The sequence below is a fragment of the Antechinus flavipes genome, chromosome X, assembly GCF_016432865.1.
Source record: "Antechinus flavipes isolate AdamAnt ecotype Samford, QLD, Australia chromosome X, AdamAnt_v2, whole genome shotgun sequence".
NCBI lineage: Eukaryota > Metazoa > Chordata > Mammalia > Dasyuromorphia > Dasyuridae > Antechinus > Antechinus flavipes.
This window is the reverse complement of record NC_067404.1, coordinates 57912845-57937254: the sequence shown is the minus strand read 5'-3', so window position 1 is coordinate 57937254 and position 24410 is coordinate 57912845. Positions and strand designations below refer to the sequence as shown.

Genomic DNA, 24410 nt, shown 5'->3' with positions numbered 1-24410 from the left:
CATAGTTGGATGCTAAGCTGTGGGTAAAGTGGTATGTTGTTTTCTTTTTCTCTTTCCTGCTAGGACAAAGAGATGGCACTTCCCCTTCAGATTACACCACAGACAGCTTCGGTGGCCTTTGATAATGTACATTTTGAATACATTGCGGGTCAGAAAGTCCTGAATGGAGTATCATTTGAAGTCCCCGCAGGAAAGAAAGTGGCCATTGTAGGAGGTAGTGGGTCAGGGTGGGTACTTTAGAAAATTCTGCATCATTGATTTCCCAACGTGACTTGTTCTCTCCCCTATAACATCATTACAGTCGCTTGGAAAATGTCTGCCCGATGCCAATTGGATTTAAACTATCTCCCCTTTTCTGTTTCTTTCCCAATTTCAGAAAAAGCACAATAGTGAGATTACTGTTTCGGTTTTTTGAGCCCCAGCATGGTAACATTTATATTGCTGGTCAGAATTTACAAGATGTCAGCTTGGAGAGCCTAAGGAGATCTGTGGGAGTGGTGCCTCAGGTACATTTTTCCTTTTAAATGTGTTCTTTGCTTATATTCGTCATAAAGAGAAAGAACAAGATGCTATTGTGTGAACAAATGTTCAGCAGCAGTCAGTGTGGAGAAAACTGAGTGTCCTAAGGTACTTGGAACTGTTAAGCACTTAGAGGTCAAATTTCATGGACAAAACAAAAATGAAAACCAAAAGCGAGTGTAAAGATTTCCAAACTCAAAAATTTAAAAACAGATTTTTAAAATTGTTTTTACATGTAATTGGGGGAAAATAAAATACTGAGTGAACAAAAAAAAAGCAAAAAACCAAAAAAGATTTCCAAGTCCCAACCAAATGGCATAATTTATTTGGAACAGTTATAGACATAATGAAAATCTAGGACATCCAGATAATTTGGCAGCTACCACTTTGTGGTTTTCAATGTAAGAAAATATTACTTTTGTAGAGAATTAAGTTAGAAAAGCAATAGCCCGTGCTCTTATTAAGCTTCCTTTTTGTGAAGAGTACAGAGAAACAGTGTGTTGTGCATGATGTCCTAGACTTAGAGTAAGGAAGCTGTAGCTTCCCATTCTGCCTCTAACATACACAAGCTGCGTGCTCTTGAGCGAGACTTTCTACCTCTCTGAGCCTCAGTTTCCTCCTCTGTAAAATGAGAGGCTTAGACCAGATGATCCCATTTCTAAATCTATGATCATGTGACTTCATCTCTTTCCCTGTGAATACACATTGAAGTCCATCGGTAAGACAGGGAGATACGCTTGTTTGTAAAAGCAGTGGAAAGAGTTCTTTTCATTTTTCTTTATCAAGGAAAAATTCATAGAGAAGGTAAAAGCCTAAGATCCTGAAAAAATAAGAAAGAGGGTAACAAGGAAAACTAGAAGTCAGAAGAGGAAGAGCAATATAATTTTGAATCTTGGATATATCTTGAATGCTCAATTGTTCCCTTCCCCGATTTTAAAACTTCATTTTAAAGGATGACTACAATATATTGGAAAAAGTGGGTTATATAAAAATAAAAGATATCAATAAAATCTTTGAAAACATTTTGAATCTTAGAAACCAAAAAGAGCTAGAATATTAATTTACAGTTTTTGAGGATGATAGGTCAAAAGATTTGTAATTTTGTCAGTGTGTGGGCTTCCTCCACTGACACAAATCACATTGCCTCGGCGCTTTAGGAGACAGTCTTCATTAGTTGCTGTGGCCAAAAATAAGTCTTATCATTTGATTGGCTGGCCTTCTGGTGAAGAATTTCTCTGTGTGTAACTAGGTCTTCTGATGACAGATAGATAGTCCATCACCATGCCTGTGTCTGAAACCTTTCCAGCTTGATAGAACCTCCCAGAGCATACATGTGTTTGCTGGCAAAACCTTTAGAGAATTTAGGACCATCAGTATGTCATGATGAGGTACTGAAATGGGATTTTGGTGGAAAGCAGTATGGCGATGACTCTTACATTATAGATGATAAGCTTTTAAAATCGAAGGATTCTTATCTCGGTAAATCACTTAAGTAACATATGTGAGTCTCTGGTTTTTTTCCCATACACTTCAGATCTTATTGTTGTTTAGGATTCTATGAGGATTTTAATTCTATTTTCTTGGGGGAAAATATATATTTAGTGTGTCTAGAACTTGAATTCTTTGGAGATAATAGCTTCTATTTTATTTAACACATGGCACTTTCCTCACAGCAACTTTTGGAGGTGTGAAGGAGTTGGAGGAGCATTATTCTCTTTTTGTAAATGAGAAAATGAAGTATAGACAGATGAACCAGGCTTAGTTGGACCTCAAGCTGTAAGCTTCTGGGTCTCTGGGTCAGATGTTCATCCCATTCCAGTGTGAGCATTAATTATGACAGCATAAGAGGTGTGAGTATTAATAGCAGAATTACACTTTTAAATACCTAAAACCATATCTTAGAGGGATGATGATGCTCAGCAAGACTAAGACTTCTCAGGTTGTTATTGTTTATATGCAATAATAGGAAGATTGTGGTTCTGCTGGTTTGGTGATAGCCTTCCAGCCTTTGGGAGATGAAAAAGAATTTAGAATATGTAAGAGGAGATACTTGCCTTTTTAAAATAAAATAGTTTTAGGCCATCTCAGTTATCTATATTGAAGCATCTAATAAAGGCTTTCTATAGTCCATCATTCAAAGAAATTTTTATAGCTTGTCTGAGATCTGCCAGATAGAGTTTTCTTCTCCAACAGGTAGTGCAGACAGCCCAAGAGAACAGTCCAGTGGTTCGCTATTATTTTCTATGTTTTGAGTACCTTTTCTTAAATGTCATACTTCTTAACCTTTTTTCCCATATTTGTCCTAGGATGCTGTTCTCTTCCATAACACCATCTATTACAACCTCTTATACGGAAACATGAATGCTTCAGCTGAGGAAGTTTACGCAGTAGCAAAATTGGCTGGAATCCACGATGCTATTCTTCGGATGCCTCATGGATATAACACACAAGTTGGGGAGCGGGGGCTCAAGCTTTCTGGTAACTTTCTGTTCTTTAGACTCTCTTTATGTCAGTGCTGTCATCGTTACCCTCCTTGCCCCTCTGCCTCCTTACCACACAAAACAAAATCATCCAACCCCGATCTTTAATTGGCTCTTTGGTGGTTAATATGACTGGGTTCAAAACAAGAATTTAGGTCACTCTCACCTCCCCGTCCAAAAAACACAAAACCAACACTAATTAACTTGACATTTTAAAAAAGTTAAATATCTGTGTTCTTCATAACTGTCTTGCCCTTACCCCTCTCTGTCCTGCCCCCTCCTCTTGCCATGAGTCAGTTAATGATACGATCCTGTCATTACCTCTTAATTGACCTATAAGCTACGGAATCAGTAAGGGAAAGCTGAGCTTGTTATTTGCCTGGGAGAGTCGCGGGAAAGAGAACGAGGATCAGATGGAAAACATTGCACCTGTCATCATGGTCTGGGCAGCCTCTGAGCTTAGAAGTAGCCCACTGGAAATGCCATTGCCAACGGAGCCCTTGTGAAAGACCTGGAGCTGGTGGAAACTCTCAGGGCTGAGAAGTGGAGAAGAGTAAGGAGCCAAAGAAACCAGAAGCAGACTCCCTAGATAGGCTTGTCTCCCTAGGTCACGTTCCATCGTGTCCCATCTTTGTTATACAGCTAGAACTTAGGCCGTAGAACCATGTAGTTTCATAAGCAGTCTCCTAAAATATAAATACCTGTGGAACATCTCATTCAGACAGTAAATACTTCCATTTTTATTGTTGTTATCTCTATTTTGCAAATGAAGAAGCAGTCTCATGGAAGTTGATTGTTTTCTTTCTGACACCTAAACAATCAACCTGCTTGAGACTGTTTCTTCATTTGCACATAGTATTCATGGAGTGTGGGTTTTGACTGGTAGCGGGAGCTGAGTGTAGAGAAGGGGAAAGGGGAGGTAGATAAATGGGGACTATTATGTCCTTTGAGGAACATATTGTGCATAGGATAGACTTGAGAAAGGTTATTGTAGTTGGAGACTTAAGCCAGCAAGAGCCACTGAGGGAAGGAGGTGAGTTCCAGAGATAAAATCCATTTCTTTCCAGATTTTTCCTTAGAGATATGGTTATACACCCAGGAACAGGGGAGCAGACTTTTCTTTTCCTAGCTTTCTTCCTTTGCCACGTGGCCTCTTGCTCCTAAGACCCAGAGCTGAAGCTAGTGTTGTGTTACAAAGGATTAGGGTGTCTGGGGTTGTCAGAAATCCTAGTAGAAAAGCCTATCACGACCTCTTCATTTTACAGAGGAGAAAAGTGGGGCCCAGAGAGGGACATGATTTGCTTATAGTCATGCAATGAACCAGTGGCAAAACTCCGGCTCCCTGGCTCCAAATCTCCTACTGCTCCTGCTCAGGGTTTTTTGCTGCTTCTTCATTCATATCATGCCTGCTAACTGTGGGTTGCCTCCAGGGATCTGTCCTGGGCCCTCATCTCTTCTCCCCCTGTGCTATCTCACTTGTTATTCTCAGCAGTTCCCTTGGATTCCATTAGTTTGATGCTGAGAATTCTCAGATTGGTAGTGTTGTCTCTCCTAAGCAACAGTCCTGCATCACCAACTGCCTTTTGAGCATCTTCAGTCCAGTGTGTCCACAGTAAGACCCATTATCCTTTCCCCAAAGTTTCTCCCCTTCCAAACTTCTTCCCAGTTATTGTTGAGGGCACTGCCATCCTCCCAATCCCCCAGCCTCTCCATCTCAATGTCATCTTGACTCCACACCTTCAATTCATTATTGCCTCCATCCCCAGTTCAGGCCCTTGCTCGGCACCTTTTGTCTTGGACTATTGCAGTAGCTGGCTAATGGGTGTTCTTGCCTTATTTCTCTTCCTACTCCACACCATCCTTTCTGTTGCCTTTAGAATCAAATATAAAGTTATTTGTTCTTCACATCTCTTTAAAACCTGTCCCTTTTCTACCTTTCCAGTCTTCTTACACTTTACTTAGCTACACTCACCCTTCCTATCCAACTCTACTATCTCCTGGCTATTCTTTCTGTAGACCATTAGATTCTGTTTCTCCATCTCTTTGCACTTTGAATTGCCTATAATGCTCAGTACCCCTCCCCTGTCCCCCCTTTCCCAGGCTTTCTTCACCACGGCTCAAGTTACACCTTCTACATCAGAGCTTTTCCAGAACATTGTCTCTGCCCCCACCCCATTAGTGTCTTCCCCTCTAAGGTTTCTTTGCATCTACCCGTGTATACCTCATGTGTACTTAGTTATGTACTCGTCTCCCTCATTAGAACGTGACCTCCTTAAGGGTAGGTTTTGGGATTTGGTGTCTTTCTGACACCTAAACAATTTTATCTTTTTCCCCTTAGAAGTTACTCGCTGTAATGTTAGCTGTATCCCTTTAGGGTTTGGAATTCCTTGCACTTAGTGCAGGGCCTGGCACAGAGTGAGTGCTTACTTAATAAAATGCTTATTGACTGACTGTTCGTACCACACTATTGCAGTGTAGATTAAGCTTTTGTGGACTACATAGAAAACCTCATCACCATTTATAGCACTTTTTCCTTAAAGACAATGTGAATCAAGATCCAAATAGGCAGCTTAAAAAGTGAAATTTTCAAACACAATCTGTTCCTTAAGTTGGAGAATCTCTATGTATATGTATACGTTTGTGTGTATATGCACACATATGAGAGAGATTGATGTGGATTTTTTTTTCTTGTCTGTGTTAGAAAACTTTGGATTCTGAACTTGTTGACTGGGTTGCACTTTGCCTAAAATAAACATTTTCATTTTCTTAAATATATATTGTCTGACATTTGGCAGGTGCCTTTTTTGGTCTCATTTTGAAGTTAGTTTTTATTGATAATCTTTGTTTTTAGATGATCATCAGCGTTTCCCTCTATCTCCCTCCCCCTTCCCAGAGAACCATCCCTTATAATGAGAAATCAATAGGAGGAGAAAAAAGAGTTCAACAAAACTAAGCAATATTTAAAGAAGCTTGACATTATATATGCAGCAGTACACAGCTGCAGTCTTCCCCAAATCCTCTCTCCCCCTCTCCAGGGAATTGGTTCTAGGAGAATGGGGGTGGTGCTACCGACTTTATAAGTAGAGTCATCTGCTTAGCTTGGGTATTCCAAAGATCATTGGTGTGATCACAGCCTTTCCTTCTCTTAGGCTTTATGAGTTGTTGAAGGAGAAAAACTCCATCATCCAGTAGCCAGCCTTCTGGTAATGAGCCTTTCTGAATTTAGCCAGACAGAGCCTCACACATAACAGCCATATAGTCTATCGCCTCAGTATCTGAACTGCACTGGCCTTGTTTGCAGAAACCCAAAGTTAGTCTCTCCATCACAATGAGGCACAGAGTAGAATATTAGTGGAAGGAGCATCAAAGATATCTGTGTGTAGCATTGCCAACTTTCTTATATTGCTTTTATTTTCTTCATCTACTGCTACCTTAACAATTATTCTAAAGTTTCCTGAATATCACGATTCTGGACAAAAAGCATAAAACCACGTCCTTTTCCATGCCGTTGGACATCTAGTAGGCCTTAATGCGGCTCTTCTGTTTTTTAGGAGAAATAGGAGTCTATACTCTTATCCTTCCTAGCCTCATAGAATCTTAAGAGTTGAAAAGAGTGTAAAAGTGGGAATTTGTTGTAAATGGTTTCTAAGATTTTTTCGGGCTCTGACATCCTATGATTCTAGGTTATTTAGTTAGGCCTTCCAAACAAGGCAGGAGTTCCCTCTAGCCTTTGTTTGAGTGTTTCCATTGAGGAGGAGATTAATTTAAGACTTAGAAAAGCTAACTTAATGAAGAGAAGGGTTTCAGGAGAGAAGGAGCCTTGGAAACAGTGATAATAGAATAAGAAACTTAGCATGCGCGCGCATGCACACACACACACACATACACACACATACACACTCCCCCCCAATCCCCCCAGAGAGACGAGAAAGCTGGGCTCTAAGAGAAAAGTGAACTGAAAGATTCATGGAGTAGTCAGCTCATGGCTGCCACAAAAAATTCTGGAGAAGGGTTCAAGCTAGCACATGGGCTAGCCCATGAGACTTTTGACAAGGAAAGCTAGCAGCAGATAGGGAAATTCAATCATCTTATAGATTGTACTTTGGTGTGTTGGAGAATGAGATGGCCTAAGAGGGGACTGTCCTCATTTAGTTACTGTGGTTGGTTATCCTCAGGTAGTCTCAAGCTGTGATCAGGTGTTGTGATTGGAACAAAATGAATAAATGGTAAGTTGTGAAAGAAATTGTTAGCAACTTATTCTAGAAATTTTTCTGGGGAATACTTCCTAGCATTAATACACTTTCAGACCACTCTCTTTTCCCATCTATACTTCCATCTTTGTCCTATTCAGAATGTTGGCCCTTTTCTCTTAAAAGAAAAAATGAGTAAATTTCACTTAGTATGCTGTACACAGGCAGGAATGTATAATAGTATGATATAGTGGAAAAACTCCTGGACCAATAGTCAGGAGATGAGTATTGTAGCCCCGGCCTTGTGATAACTAGTTCTGTAACTAAGCAATTCATTTTCTGAATCAGAATTTTCTTCCATCATCTGTGAAATGAGAAGGTTGGATCTCCCTTCCACATTTCCAAAAATGTGATTCTCTATCCATTGTCAATTTCTAAAGGGATGGATAGGAATGCTCAATAGATTTCTCTCATCTTTAAGGATAGTGTGAAAAATAGCCTTCTCCTGTAAAGACTACTTTGCGTGACTCCCAGAAATGGAAATGAACTTTAGCTCATTGGTCTGATCTAGTCAGACCGTTATACCTTAAAACATTGAAGTTCCAAACTCCAAATTTCATTTTTCGAAATTCTAGGCATCCTACTTAATCTATTCCTTGTTTGTCAGTTCTCTAAGACTGAAATTCTTTATCCCTAGCATGTTCTTTAAATATATTCAAGGGTTTCTCCTGTAATGTAAAAAGTACCACATAATGGACATATTTCTGGGAATACTGCCACTGGTTATTTTGTGGCTGCCAGTACGACACTTAAGCTGTTCATCTGTTTGTTATTCTATCATTGTAATCTAAAATCAAAGTTGTAATCTCCTCTCCCTACTTTCTTACTTATTTGTTGGAACAGAAAATCCCATCTTAAAATTTCCATTCCAGCGAATTGAGATGCTCCTTAAGTGCCTCACACTTACAACTTACATTCTGTAACTAAAAATGAGCAATGCTGCTAAATTCACGAGGGCTGGGGAATGTTGAGGTTATCAACTGGTGATGGATAGAAAAACTGGGGCTGTGGTATATGTATTCCTTACCCCATCCTGAGAGGTGCTTTTGGTTTTTGTTTTGTTTTGCCAGGAGGAGAAAAGCAGCGAGTAGCAATCGCCAGGGCCATTTTGAAGAACCCTCCTGTCATTCTCTATGACGAGGCTACGTCATCATTAGACTCGATTACTGAGGAGGTAAATCAGAGTGACGTAAAGACTTGCTTCGTAATGGTGCTTTATCTTGTTCCCCTTAGAAGTCACTTGCTGTAAAGTTAGCTGTATCCCTCCTGTCTAAGTGGTCAGTAGGAGGTGCCATTGAGCAGAGTTAAGGCAGGCCTTTTTTTCTTGAGTTGGTCTCCAGATCTCCAAGTTGTATCGAGCCAGACACAGGAATGTCAAGTCCATTTGCAAACTTGTCTCCAGTTGAAACCGTGTGACACCCAGTGCTGCAGCCCTAACCCTGCCTCACCCAAAGCTGTTGGAATCGCCTCAGATGCTTACTGAGGCAGAAGCCTCTTGTCCATCTCATATGGAGGTGTCTGGTTGCCACTTAACACTCATTAAAATAAGTCATGTAAATGCTTGTGACATGCTGCACGCCAGAAAGTCTCTTGCTCATCATAGAGCAACTCACTAAGATGCAAGTCAGGTACACGGTAACCTGCAGTGCTGCTATCAATTTATATTCATTTCACAGGGAGGGCTGTGAAACATCAGGATGTTGTGACACCAATGTCATGACACTACCACGGCAACTGCATCAGCCTTCATAACCACATCCTTGCATTAAATACAAAAGTCTCAGCAGCAACAGTAATTTCATGAACTAATCTCCTTATCTAGAACTGAAAATAGGTGAATGTTGTTTTGCAAATTGTCCCCACTTGTCTGGCTTCTTATTTAATATACATGGGAACATCTGGTGTTAAGGGATAGAGCAAGCTACTGGTCTCATTGGCTAACCGTGTTTTGACAGGGTTTTGGATAGGAGGTCGATTTTCAGTGGACAAAATTGGATCCACAGTTTACCGGAATTGATTTCGTTATAGCATATGTTTTTAAACCTAGGGTTCTGTTGTGCCTTTCAAGCGACCCCTGATGAGCCCATGTCAGCTGCCCCGGTGTTCACTCATTTTCAGTCATGTCTGACTCTCTGTGATCCTACTTGAGGTTTTCTTGGTAGAGATACCTGAGTGGCTTGCCATTTCCTTCTCCAGCTCATTTGGCAGATGAGGAAACTGAGGCAGACAGGATGAATTCACTTACTTGTCCAGGATCACACAGCTAGTAAGTGTTTGAGGCCAGATTTGAACTCAGCCCAGTGCTCTATTCTGCACTACCTAGGTACTCTGTTAACTATCTACAAAGCATAATATGAAAAGTACCCAGAGTACGCAACCTTGATAAATATATCTCCTCTCAATTACTCTGAAATTCTCCCCATAAGTCATTGCTGCAGCATTTGAAAACCCCTGTTAAAATGTCGATGATGGGATTTGAGAAGAGAGGAGTGTTAAATCCATTGGGTGACATAGTGGATAGTGTGCTGGAGACCTGAGTGTGAATCTCACCTCAAACAGGAGCCACTTGACTACATAGAGCCTCAGTTTCCTCATCTGTGAACTTAAAATGCTAGGTATGCATGAGGCATGATTAGCAAGTGAGCAGACTGAAGGAATATTATAACTCAGAGAAGAACCCTGTACACTCTGGGGGCTAAGGATGCCAGAGCAGTGGCGTAAAACACAAGATATGTCACTAAATGCATATTACTTTCACTCCTTCCCATTCCTTCCCCACTATCTGCCAGCATTGTTTTGTCCTTGATCTGCAATTCTAGGCTTTTTTGTGTTGCCTCTACTGTGTCAGGGACACTCCTTTCTCTGAGTAGCCATCTAGAGTAGGCTTGAATTTATAACTGTAATATATTTCTTGGGGTTCTTGGGGGCCATATATCTAAAAGGTATTTTTCCTCTTTGTCTTTACTTTGCCATATTTAGAGTTAGTGTGCCAAACACAGGTGACTTTCTCTACAACACAGCTGTGCTTGAAAAACAGAAGCTATCAATGTGTTTTCTCTTTCTTTCTTCTTCTTCTTCTTCTTCTTCTTCTTCTTCTTTTTCTTCTTCTTCTTCTTCTTCTTCTTTTCTTCTTCTTCTTCTTCTTCTTCTTCTTCTTCTTCTTCTTCTTTTCTTTTCTTTTCTTTTTTTTTTCTGAGGCAATTGGGATTAAGTGACTTGCCTGGGGTCACACAGCTAGGAAGTGTTACATGTCTGAGGCTGAATTTGAACTCAGGTCCTCCTGACTTCAGGGCCAATGCTCTATCCATTGTGCCATCTAGCTGCCCTATCAATGTATTTTCTAAAAAGATCAAGTCATCATAATGGTTTGAACTTGTGTTTAAAAAGACAAAATCAAAAAACCACCACCAGAATGTCCTAGTCTCCATTCCTACTGGTGCTTAAGTCAGGGTCATGGAAATAATGTTCTCCTTTCCAGACCCCACCCTCACTCCTAGCCCCCTTCCTTTTTGGCTTTTTTGTGCTGTATTTGGGTCACACTTCCCTTTTTTCCCATTCTTCTCATTGACTAGATGAGAAAAAGACAGAGAGACAGAATGTTTATCATCAGTGTTCTATCATCAGCTGCCAGCTGACCCAAGATTTCTCTTAAACATAGCTGCCCTCTTTCTCTCTAGCATCTTTGGTACCCACGTCCTTTTATGAATAATGTTACTGCCTTGAATCTTTGGATTATTCTTTTTCATCTTCATGGTTGGGCCCCTTTTCTTCTTTTATGTGATTACTCTTATCCACAGATTAGTTGAGACATTCGTCATTTTTCTAAGTTGTTAAATATTAAATTGCAGTATTAAATGCTTGGACTGACCATATTTTAGAAAATATCTAAGGGGGGGGTGTGTGTGTATGTTTGTGAGACAGACAGACACACACACATTCTGTTTACCTAATCTTTAAATCTTCTCTCTTTTCCATTTCCAAATTTACAGAATATCCTCAATGCCATGAGGGACATGGTGAAACACAGAACATCTATTTTCATTGCACACAGATTATCAACAGTGATTGATGCAGATGAAATCATTGTCCTGGATCAGGTGAGAGATTATTACTTTCCAAAGTTTAGTCATCTGCAAACATTCGGATTTGTTTTAACGGTGAGGCATAAGCTGAAAATGGTTCTAGTAGACTATGTGAAATTCATAAGATGAGAGATTTAGAGCTAGAAGGGATCTTTGAGACCATTCAACCCATTCTCTTCATTTTGTTTTAAGATGAGAAACCTGAGGCCCAGAGAAACTAAGGTACTTGGGCAATGTCACATGAGTAGGAATTAACAGAGCAGAATTGGAATTGGAGCCTAGTTCCTCTGATGCCACATCCAAGGCTCTCTCCACCATAGCAAGCTGCCTCTCAGTTCTTTCCTTGGGATTGAACCAGGACAAAATTCCATTTTGAGAGGTGGTCTTTTGGCAGCAAATCAATTGCCAGAAGCATGTCCTTTTTTGATGTGGCCTTGGGATCATTTGAACTGTGTACTCCCTTCTAACATTGACAGTCCCTGGTGTTTTTTGTAACGGCACCCAGAAAAGAAAACAACATGAGGACTCGTTGTGTGTCGAGGTATTGAAGGCAGAAATGACAACAGGACAGCGTTAAATGCAGGCATGATAGAAGCATTTTTCACAGGGAAAGTGTTATAATGATTTCCTCTTCAGCTCTAAGTGAAATCTGCTGCTGAGCATTTGGCATTTTTGCCATGTTACATATTTTCCTTAGACCCTTGATGTCCCAAAAGAAAATTACCCCTCTTGTAGCACGATCATTTTCAAACCCAGCCATTGTAAGGGAAAGGAAGGAAAAGTGACAGCATGTTTCATTTCCTTTGAGAGAGTTGCTCTAAGATTGTGCCATCTAATTGTGCTGAAAATCAGCATAAGACTGTTGTGATTGGTGACCTTTGGAAATTATTATCATTTCTCTTGTCTCCTTCTTCCCGAGTAACAAGTAAATGGAGGAAGGGAAGGGAAAAAACCTTACTATTGGACTATTTCTACCATTACTCACTTTCTCTCTTGTATTTCAGCTTTTTTTAATGGTTATTTTCCCCTTATATCAAACAAATAAACCCATCAATTCCCTATAATTTTCAAAGCTGGAGTACAGATAGAGGACACATTCTTGCTCACCTTTTATATATCAAATTACTTGGTGGGGTCCATAGGCCACTGTGGTTTATTCACATCAATATAATGTCCTATGAAGCATTCAGTTGCATGATATGTATATACAATCAATTTCCATCATCTGTGCACCTGAGACCTTAGATCCTTTTATTGGTTTGATCCTAACAGTATTCATTACAAAATGGACTCTTTTCCTGTCCCCAGTTTGGGGTTACGTGGTCTATTAGGTGATGTGTACCAGAATGTTTTAAATTAAAAATTTGGAAAGTATCCCTTTGGTATTACTGCTACTTAAGTAACACTAATATCGTCCGCTACATGTTGCCTTTATTAAATATTCTTGTGGTGTGCATTCATGTGGTTATCGCCTTTCTTACACATATCATGTTAGCATGAATTAGCAGGCTTAGGCTTACCCTCTAGTTTGCCTCTTTGAGGCTTTGTATAATATTTTAATTTTTCATAAATCAGAACTAGTTTGTTAGTAGCAGCAGAATAGGTAGTAGGGTTAGGTCTAAAAGAATCTGCTGATCTTGAATTGAAATGGCTGGAAAAAATCCCTCACCTGGCAAAGCAGCCTAACCAGAGAGCAAACCAAACTAATAGCAGCTTCACACTTAGTAGTCTCTCTCTCAGATGCCTCTCAAACTCAAAAAAGATACCAAAAAAAAAAAGAAACATTATGTATCTCCTCCAACCCGTCCCTCCTCCAAACTTACCTATTTTTGGTGGGCACTACCAGCTTTAGAACCTGGGAGTCATTGTTGAGTTTTCCCTCTTCCTCATTCTCCATATCTAGCAGTTGACAAGTCTTGTCAATTCTACAGCCATAACATGTCTTACCATTCATCCCCTTCTCTCTCCTTACACAGCATCTCACCAGGACTACTGAAATAGCCTCCTAATTGGTCTTCCTGCATCCAGTTTCTCACCTCTCTAACACATTCTTCAGACAGCTGCCAAATTGATGTTGCTAAAAACACATCTGACCGTGTCGCTCCCCTACTAAAAAAGATCTTCAACTGCTCACTGTTACCTCCAGGATAAGATAGCAAGTCTTCAACTTAGCATTTCTAGGCCTCCCTATCTTCTTCCTTTTTGCCTAAGTGTTATATTAATCCCCTTTTACATAGGCTATATAACTTCTCTCGGTCCAAATGTCCATGGACAGCATTCCATTTCCCATCTCTGTATCTTTACACAGTCGGTTGGTTCTCCATATCTCAAGTGTATTCCTTCCCTACTCTGTCTCTTAGAATTCCTAGCTTCCAAGCTTCAGAGAACAACTCAGATTTCATGATTTACGTGGCACCTTTCTTGATTCTCCCACTTGTACTTCCTTGCTTTCCAAACTCCTTTGTTTTATGTTGTATTTGGTTTTCTTTGTACATTACCATCAGTAAGCTCCGTGAGAACAAGTTTTTGTTTTTTTTTTCCTTTGCATCCTTGGTACCTAGCACATAGTAGGCACTTTTAAAAAATGTTTGATTGGATTTAACTGAATAAATTTTCAGCTTTCACAAGATCAGAGCTTGTGTTTGGTTGAACATAGCCTTTGACAACCCAGGGTGGTCTCTACACTCTGATGAGGCATCATCCTGGAGCCTTAGTTTCAGAAATTTTCTCATTTTTTTTTCTCCTGTGTTCTTAGAATGTTAGAGGCAATCATGTCGCTGCTCTCATTCCATGCCTTTTACTGCTTGGAATCAGAGTGACATTTACTTTGGAAGGAAGCGCCTAAGGGTCCTTTCAATTTAAAGGATCCCAAAGTAGAAGCCGGGAGAGCAAAGATTTAGTGAAGAAAAGAGGTGGGAGCAGATTCTTGCCCCACAATTATTTTCCCCGTTTCCAAAGCATTAAAGCCTCTGTTTTGCTGCTCTTGTTTACAGCTGAGTCTGTCTTGTTCATTTCTCACAGGGAGGGACAACTGTAACTGTTGAACTCATGGCCAGTCAGTGGCATTTCACCACTCTCTATTCACTGTAATCCAATGAACAACTTGAAGATCCTTTCAAATCTAAAAGTTATAGTTATATATGACTTTATTCAATTCAACAAACATTTAGATTTTTTTTAATTAATAAAAATGTTTTTTCTCTCTCTCTCATCATGACATAACTACCCTGCCCCCAAATGAGGGAAGTGATCCAAAAAGAATAACAAAACTCCTAAAACAAATATGTAAAGTCAAGCAAAACAGATTCCCGCATTGACTATGTCCCCCAAATATGTCTCCGTCTGCATCCTGAGTCTTAGCACTTTTGTGTCAGAAGGCGGATATGTTTCGTCATTGGTCTTCCAGAATTGTATTTAGTTATTATGTTGAACAGAATTCTTAAGTCTTTGAAAGTTGTTTATCTTTACAGTGTTGATCCTGTGGTATAAGTTGAATAAATTTTTTGTACCTACTGTGTGCTAGGCCCTGAGAATAGGTATGAAGATAAAAATGTAACAGCCTCTGCATTCAAGGCCTTATGCAGGAGAGAGCACTTGAACTCATCTTTGAAGAAAGTTAAAGGATTATAAGAGTTGCAGATAAGGAGGGAGTGCATTCCAGGCACAGGAGTATTGAGATAGAGGGAAAACAGATTTTTGTTCATTGGGAAAAAAACAACTATATATTTTTTTTGGAAGTGAACAAAATCATATACAACAATAGGGCAGCTAGATCGCTCAGTGGATAGAGCACTGGGCTTACAGTCAGGAAGACTCATCTTCCAAAGTTCAAATCCAGGTTCACATACTTCCTAGTTGTGTGATCCTGACCATGTCACTTCACCCTGTTTGCCTCAGTGTCCTCATCTGTAAAATGAGCTAGAGTAGGACTTGGCAAACCACTCCAGTATCTTTTCCAAGAAAACCCCAAATGGGTTCACGAAGAGTTGGACATGATTGAAATGACCCACCAACAACAAATATATTAACTATAACTTTGGAGTTGAAATGGATGTACAAGTCACGCATTATAATCCCTTCCTCTTACAGCTCGCAAAGCTGAGGCCCAGGGTGGCGATAATGTAGCTTGACATGGCATGTAGTTAGGGGAGCAGTAAGTGAGCCATTTTGGCTAGAGCATCTAGAGAGCATATGATAGGAACCTGCCTGTGTGAAATAAATTTGGGATGATGGGTTGGAACGAGATTGTGGCCAGATTTACTGACCATCCAGGCCAAGTCCTTCGTTTTTGCAGGTGAGAATCCTGAGGGCCACCCTAGGATTTAATGTGACTTTCAGTAACTAGACTGATTAAATACTTTTTGGAACTTGGTGCCAGAATGCCAACAGATACTGAGAACAGGAAGGGGAATTCGATACCATCTGCTCCAAACCCCTTCATTGTCTGGAGCCTGTGCAGGGTAGGTCAGAGAGCTGAGCGAGGGTGCAAGGATCACGGCTCCCTCAATTCTCCGTCTGGTCCCGGCTGGGAACTTTCTCCCCTCAGCTGATAACCAGGAGTCCCAGAGAAGTTGTCTGAAGCTTTGTTCTGGGATCAGCTTAGGGTCTTTTGGGGAGGGGACCTTGGATGTTGCTGGTGGTGCTGGTGGCAGTTTTAAATGAGACTACAAGAGCTCTTACTTTTTTTAATGGCAAGAGCCTGCAGAAGCCTATGGACTACTCAAAATAATATTTTTAAATATATAAAATAGATACTGAAGATTAGAGGAAACTAATTATATTTTATTACCATTATCAAAATATATTTTTTGTCAAGTTCCCAAACCCTAGGTTAACAACTCTTGGACTTAAGATCCCTCTCCAGTGCTAAGTCAAACATTTATTAAGTACCCACCATATACAAAGTACTGTGCTATCTATTAGTAATAGAAAAACCTCTGCCTCAGAGGGTTTACCTTCTCCCAGGATCCATCCAGAGTTCTGTACATGTACTGAAGAAAGGAAGGGAAACAAACATTATTTGCCGGGGACTATATTGAGCACAACTACCCTGCAAAGGAAGTGCTATTAGTACCCTCACTTAGCAGTGGGGGAAAGTGAGCCAGACACAGAAGTTAAGTGACTTGCTCAGTCGTACTACTTGTAATTGAGGCTAGACTTGAACTCAGTTTTTGTGACTCCAGGCCTAGCACTCCATTCACTACACCATCTCTCAGTCTCTCTACGTATTTTTACATGTTTCCATAAGTAAATGGATGACAATTTGAGAGAGAAACTTAAGGGAACTTTGGGTGGGAGAAAATGAACCAAATTCAGATATTCCTAGGAGGTACAAGCCAACGAATGTCTTAGTGAAAAGACTCCAAAATTGTACCTAGTCAGCGCTTCAAGTCTTTGTCATTTTCTGTCTTTGCAACTTCTCTCTTATACATCTTCTTTCCACTCGCACAGCTGGCATCTAGTGTGGGGCCTGTTCACCTCCTGCCAGTGGGTCTCTCTGCCTTAAAACTCTCCTCACTGCAGACCAGTCTGCACTCAGTTGCCAAAAGGATCTTACTAAGGCAGAGGGCTGACTATATCTATCTCTAGCTCTCTCCCATACACACCCCAACTTAATAAACTCCAGTAGTTTTCTAATGCCCCCAGGACCAGGATCAACTAGGAAATCCTGCTTGGCTTTTAAAGCTGTTCACAATTTTAGTCCTTTTTGCTTTTCTAATCCTACTAATTCCATACAGCACTTGGATGTTTATTCCCTTCCGTATTCTTCCAAGATGAAGCAACACTGGCCCTCTTGCTGTTCCTTGCACAATGATGGTCCATTTGCCCACTCTCTACTTCTTTTGTCTGGCTGTCCTCCATACCTGCAATGTTCTCCTTCCTCATATCCACCTTCTGGCTTTCCCAACTTTAAGACTCAACTCAAAAGCCATCTTTTTTCCGGAAGCCTTTTCCAGTCTTTCCCACTGCTACTGCTTCCCTGAGATGACCTCCCATTTGCCAGTTATATGTCTTTGACATACATGACTCTTTGCAAGTTGTCTCCTCTGCTAGAATGTGAATTCCTCGAATTAAGGACTGAGTTTTTGCCTTTCTTTGTATCCCCAATGCTTAGTGCAATGGCTGGCACGTAGTGAGTGCTTAATAAACGCTTATTGATTTACTAACATCACGCTTATTGCCTCAAACTTGGAACATTGTGGGATCTCCTTTTAATCACTCAAAAGAGTTTGTGTTAATTTTCTACCCAGGAAAAACCAAGTAGCTAAAGAAAACCTATTGTCCAGGTGATTATAATTCAGTTGAATCTTTTGGACAGGACCTGTAAATGGGTAGAGCACCAGCCCTGGAGTCAGGAGGACTTGAGTTCAAATCCAGTCTCAGAGGCTAGACATTTAAGTAGTTGCATGACCCTAAATAAGTCACTTAACCCCAGTTAAGTTGTGGGGGGGGGAGCAATTGAAATAGTAGATGAATTTGGATTGAGAAATTATACAGTGCTTTTAATGACCTTCAAACCTCTCCTCAAACAGAGGTCTATCCATATTTTTTACATTGATATTTTCCTGCCACTCTGTGGCTGAAAGACATTGAATACAGTCTCTAAAGAATAAAAGTTGTGGTTCACCAAACCAGGTGGAGAGTTACATGATAAGAGTGAGCAGGCTGTCACAGAGTCCCATTGAAGAATTCTACAGGAGTGGTGGTGGGAAGCATACCTTTTGAGAAGTATTTGACCAGAATAGGAAGTAGGCTGGCCCATGTGACATAGGTACAGAATAGCTAGTGGATAGCCCTCATGCTCCATTGGTGTCTGTGTGATGCAAAAGATCGGTACATACTTGGGAAGACAACATGAGAATACTTCTAACATGAGGTTATAATCTGTATCATGAGAGGGAAAATACCTAGATTGATGATATCAGAGATTGAAATATCAAAGGTGATAATGTCTTCATTTGATTAGGAAAGGCATACTTCACAGTAAGCTTTGCGGAACCCTGACAGTCAGGCAACATTCAGGTAATTTGAGGGGCAGTTTCTTATGGTATGTGGGAAAGCACTGGATTTGAAGTAAAAGGATCTTGATTTACATTCTTATCTAAGCAGAAAAGTCAGCCTTTCTGGGCCTCAGTTTCTTTACCTGCCAAATGAGACACTTTGCAGCTCCAAATCCATGGTTTTATAAAGACTGTAGTTATATTCCTACCAGAAATGAAATTTATTTAGGACATCCTCTTTGATCTCACTCATGATAAAATATCACCTTCCCATGGAGTTTGTATTTGTCTTTTGTTTTTTATATTCTTGAGTAGGACTCAGTGGGGATCCGTGATCCATGAAATCTTGTGTCTCAGTGAAGTGGTTCCTGAACTGAGAAAAACAATCATGGACCATTTTTTTCAGGGTAGATAGCAATTTTAAAAGTATTACAAAATCATGCTTTTTTTAGAGTGCCCCAGCTTACACTCAGAAGGGTCCCGGGCAAATCCCAAACTTTTGTTCCATACAGGCATGTCTGTAAAAAGTCTTATCACTTAGCATCAGGAGCAGCAAGAAAAGAGACATGTTGCCCAGTGACTGTCAAGACCAAGCAAATTAACCAGAGATGAAAATTTGGAATCCGTAACAGGTCTACATAGCGCTCAGGTTAATAGCCATTGTTAACAAAGGCAGTCAGATACTAAAAAAAATAAGTCATCCTATGGAAATCTTCATTTTTAAGTCTGAGGTTTGAAGAACCTATTTTATTAATGAATTGACTTGATTCGGGTAGCTAGCGATCAAGTGTACAAACTCCATCTTTTAAAAATTTCTTCTCATCCCATCCATTCATCAGAATATAACACTTATAATAGGCTTCTTTTCCATTAAAGCGGTACCTAGGACTTGGCCCTCTATTGGACTAGTAGCCACGAGACCTGGCATGGGATATCACCCTCTCTTCCTCAACTTTTCTGCTTGAAAAATGAGGGAGGGGATATTTTCCAGAAGTCCTACAAATTTCTAAGCAGGAAAAGTATTATATAAATTCACTTGTTATCAGTTAATTTGACCTGATTTGTTTTGTTTGTGTTTTAGGGTAAAATAGCTGAGCGGGGGACCCACGGGAGTCTCCTTGCTAATCCTGGGAGCATCTATTCAGAAATGTGGCATGCTCAAAGCAACCCTCTATCAAATAATAATTCCAAATGGGAAGAGAAGAAAGAGCGGATATCCAAAGAGGAGGAAAGGAAGAAACTCCAAGAAGAAATTATCAACAGTGTCAAAGGCTGTGGAAACTGTTCCTGCTAAACTCTGCAAGGCATTTTAATTGTTTCCTTAAAAACAAAAACAACAAAAAAAAAAACTTCAAATGACACATTTGCACTGATGCAGAATTCATGATTTATTTAGAAACAAAAACAGAAAATTTGAATTCCCCTCTTATAAAATTCTTTTCTTAGGTATCAGTTCTTGTTCTAAAGGATTTTCTTTCCCTATCTTTCTCAGTCTGTCTCTTTATTTTCCCTTTCTCTATACTTCCCCTCTCCCCCAGAAAAAAACAAAAACAAAACCAAGCAATTCACCTCACTTTTTTCTCTATTATCCTTCACCACCAGCCACTCCCAGGGTTTTTCCATTGTTTAATCACTTTAGAACTGGGCTAAATCCAATTTATTGTTCTCTACATTCTGGTATAACTTCTCCCACTGTGATTGATTTGTTAAAAAGTGTTCATCTCCATACCCAGCTAAATCACATGGGTTTACTTACACATTACTGTAAAATATTTAAAATTCTTTTAGTTAACATTTTGATTGAAAAGAATTTCTCTCCGTAAAGAAAAAAAAATGTCTTATAGTTAGTTAGCTAGCTTTTTAAAATATTGCATTGATCTGAAAACCGATTAATAAGCACATTCAAAGCCACAAATTTCTAGGCCTGCTTTATAGGTCAACTGTGCTAGTCGATAAAACATCTACCTACCTTAATGTTGTTTCAAGTGTTTTGACCGAGAAACTCCCTTGAACTGATGTTGGCAAGGAAGATGTTCCACTGAGGCCCTGGGCTGAAATGCATGATTTTGGCAGGTAGGCAGGTGATTCTTAGAGATTTCAGCATAATTTGAAAGTTAAACATTCAGATTTTAGGAAATTGAAACTTGTTCTTTCTCTAAATGTTTTCTTCTTTTCCTATCTGAAATTATACAGGGGGAAGATGGGGTTTTTGAGTGAAGCAACTTCCATTTAAAAATCATTAAGGATTATTAGGAACCCAGGGAGGATTAGGTGAGGAACAGAGCTCATTAATCTCAGGTTCTAGGTAAGGTCTTCTCTCCTGGCTCAGCAATTAGATGTGTCCACACTTTCCTTGGAAGCAAGTTAGTAATCCACTTTTACCTTCCAGGAACAATTAACAAAACACTTCTGATACTTGGGTCAGTCAATGACTAGCCCCTCTTTTCTACTGGGTGCTTCTTTTAATTCTCGTGGGTGGTCATTATTCAATTTGAAAAACTTTTTGATCTCCTGTAGTACGGAAGAATTCACACAGAGTTGTATATAATAAGAAGACTATTTTAATTGTTATTATTTTGAGGTTTTAATGTGCTTTGTGCAACAGGAAATATGGGAGTTCATATGGGCTTATTTATATGTATTGAATCAGGAGATAAAATGTGGACCTTACCTAAGTCCAGTATCCAATTTTACTATGTCAGAGCAAATCTAGAGAGATGAGTAACTGGAAGCCAGTACTCTAAGGGATAGTCTTTGACACTAGAAATACAGGAAGCAGGAACCTGCTTTTAAGGTTGGCAATAAGAAAAAAGTTCTTAGTCCGCTGCAAAATGTTATTCAGACATTACATCCTTTGCAGCCATAGGCATTTCCAAGATCCTAAGAAATAAAATCCCTGTTTATTTCCCTTAAAAAAAAAAAAAAAACAATTCTGTCATATTACTGGAAATGAAGTAAGGGGCTCCATGTCCTTTTTTTTCTTTTGGCTGTCCCTTCTAGGTGTTTTCTTTAGCTCAGAGGAAAAAGGAAGCAGCATGTACAGTGCACTGGCTTGGAAGACAGGACCTGAATTCAGATCTTCCCTCTGAGTCTCACCACCCGTGTGATCTGTGGCAAATGACTTTTCCTTCCTGAGTCTCAGTTTGCTCATCTGTAAAATGAGGGTCTGGATCTAGAGATGGTCTCTGAGATCCCTTCTAGCTCTAAGTCTATGAACCTATAAAGATAGAGCTCAGTTAAATAATCAAGAAAGCAGCAGTGAAGTAACCCTTCTGAAACACATACATAAATGTTCAGAATAATAGCTTTCAATATACAAATAGGACACTTGGTTAAGGAAGGGCCAGGATTATTTGAATACTGTTTAAGTAGATAATGATTTTTTTCCTCCCAGAGGTCATCTAAAACTTGTCGAGATCATGAGTCATTACAAGTCAGGTTGATGGGCATTTTCATTGCATAATTGGGCAGTATTTTCAGTAAGTGTCCTGAAAAATACAGTTGTCCTGGGGTCAGAACCATGACTTGGATGAAAATGTCTTTTCTCATAAACTCATAGGATGTTAGAATTTCTAGATCCCTCAAAATGAAGTGAACTGGGGGTAACTATAGGTGGTGCAGTGGATAGACAGCACCAACTCTGGAGTCGGGAAGACCTGACTGACCCAGAGCAGGTCTAAACTTAACTCGCCCTTTCTTCTCTCCCCTCAAATGAAGTGAACTGCCCAATTTTGCACAATCATTGACAGAGCAGGGACTTAAATCCAGGGCCATTCTATCACCCTTGTTGTCTGTGTGGGGAATGGATAAGGACAGTGACTTCAACCCAGCTGGTAATCATGGTAGTTTAATATGATGCCATAAAAGCTCTTCCCAAGGTAAAGTGTAAGAAGAGGTTCTTTGGATCTTTTAATTAGAGTAAATGCCAAAGGAAAGGGCATTTGATCCATAGTGAGATAATTTTACATTATAATCTATAAGCAAGCAAAAGCACTGCATATGAGGGGTTGTCTCTAAATCAGGGCTGCAGAAGAAAATGCTTTTTAATATATTTTCTCTGAATATGTTGCAGCCTTTGAATCTGGGTTTTGAACAGAGAAGTTTCATTGGGCATTATCTCCAGTACACCTCTGGATAGTCCCCTTCTATTTGGGAGTCCTAGTTTATCATTGGACTGAGCCTGAAAGGAATGATCTGGCTACCTTTCTGATGGTAGGTGAGTCAGTGAGCTCATTTGGAAAAACTTGAACAGCCAAATGTAAGAGTCATCTGTGAAAACCAGATCCAAGTGCTAGAATTACAAAAACCAGCCTTGAAGTTTGCACCCCAAAGACATAAATTTATAATATACATATTCTTTTCCTTTGGAGGAATTCACACTTTTTTCTAATACCTTCAGATAAAGTTTTTTGTTTTTTCTTTTTCTCTAGCTGTTGAGAGAACCCAATTTTTGAAGGTGGCCTTCCTCAAAGTACACCATGCTTTAAAAGGCAATGATATCTAAAGGTCCTACAATTCCTCTGTTTTGGGGATAGCTCGCCCAAACGTTGCCCATCTCCCTGTCAGCTTTCACATATTTTTCTCCCTGCTTTCTTGATTGTTCAATGTATCACTGAGCAGAAATTTTTGCAACACTTGTTTTTTAATTCTGTTTGTTTCACATCTTTTATCTCAGGATTATCTATTATGAATTCATAATGGTAAGCTTTTATATGTGTGTGAAAGTTCCATGATTTTTTTTAAAGGTCCTTTTCCCTCTCTTTCCAATTCCAGTATGGAGAACTGACTGTAAACTGTACAGTAAAGAACAGTATTAAGCCAAAGAAGCTGGCTAAAACTGGTTGATTTAAAAAAAAAATGTAGGGAAACCCTTTATTATAGTTTTATTGTTTATGATAATCTGTGTAGATAATCATTACTAAATAAATGACATATCTTTCTGAATAGAAATGGGTGTCCTATTGAAACAACTCTTTCTGCAATTCACAGGGAAAGCTGATATTTTGTCAGTGACACACTCAGAATAAGAATACAGATAATGAAATAGACACTCTGGGAGTATGGCCTTACAGCTCCATGCAAAAGGAGAGAACTTGGAATTGTTTCAGAGAGAAAGTAATTGTTTGCAGTGCTCAGTAATGTGGGTAAAGTGATAGCAAATTATAGTGCTTTCAGTTAGTATTAGGCAATCACATTTTTGATGACCAATCAGTGGAAGGTAAGTTGCGATTGCCCCCAGTTTCTCAGTCCTGATGATTGGGGTGGGGGGGGTAGGGAGGAGGAGAAGAGATGGGGGGGAGGGTAATGTCTTGGCTGCAAATCAAGCATTAGACTAGCATTTTGATTAGCTAGGTAGTTGGAAGGGTGTGGATATTCTAATTAAAAACAGGTTTGAGAATTTTTTTTGCTGTTTGAAAAAAGGTGGATTCTTTTCATGGTTCATATACAATTAGTTTCATATCTTTTCCTGAAGGTTTTCCTGATTTTTAATATCCTTTTCAATGAAACAGCTGAATCTGTGATTCACGCATTGCCTATAGCCTCTATTGTCACCTCAGTGGTCCAACGTACCCATACTTGAACCATGTTCCCTGTCACTAGTATTTCCCTTGTGTTCTGAAATGCCTTTCAAAGAAAGTCATGCCTTTAGAGGAAGAGGGAATTATGTCCTGGAGCAGTTTCTCTTCTGACTCTGATTATAGGAGCCTCCAACTGTTATTTCCAAAGGTTCATTTACCACGTTTAAAATCTTTTTAATGATAATGATACAAAGAAGCTCTACAGATGCTGCCCTTAACTGTAGAAAATAAAAGAAAATGAGTTAAATACTGGAGGTTAGGTTATCTCCAAAAACAGACCCATCACAGAAGATGGTGAGCTACATACAGGATTTTCCACAAGGGACCACTTTCAGCATGGAATTGTACTGAGAACAGGGCACATGATTCAGTTTTAAAGGTAACACTTGGTGATATTTCAGATTATGTCCTAGTCCCCAATAATCTGCTTGCTTTTCTCATATTGAATGCCAGGTATTATTTAGATCCACTCAGTATGAGTAGATTATATCATATTAGC

General features: G+C 39.6%; 1 protein-coding gene across 3 annotated transcripts in view; it reads left to right on the top strand.

The window, feature by feature from the left end:
- The window catches only part of ABCB7 (ATP binding cassette subfamily B member 7), a 118910-nt gene extending 95628 nt beyond the window's left edge, over window positions 1-23282 (top strand). For 2 of the 3 annotated variants that reach the window (XM_051969014.1, XM_051969015.1), the window contains 6 exons: window positions 64-227; window positions 377-506; window positions 2826-2997; window positions 8320-8423; window positions 11239-11346; window positions 19414-23282. In XM_051969014.1, the coding sequence (XP_051824974.1) occupies window positions 64-227; window positions 377-506; window positions 2826-2997; window positions 8320-8423; window positions 11239-11346; window positions 19414-19626 (891 nt within the window). In that variant the 3' untranslated portion in view covers window positions 19627-23282. The remainder of the gene's footprint in view (window positions 1-63; window positions 228-376; window positions 507-2825; window positions 2998-8319; window positions 8424-11238; window positions 11347-19413) is intronic. The other variant, XR_007949119.1, reaches the window with a different exon arrangement.
- The last annotated feature ends 1128 nt before the right edge of the window (window positions 23283-24410 follow it).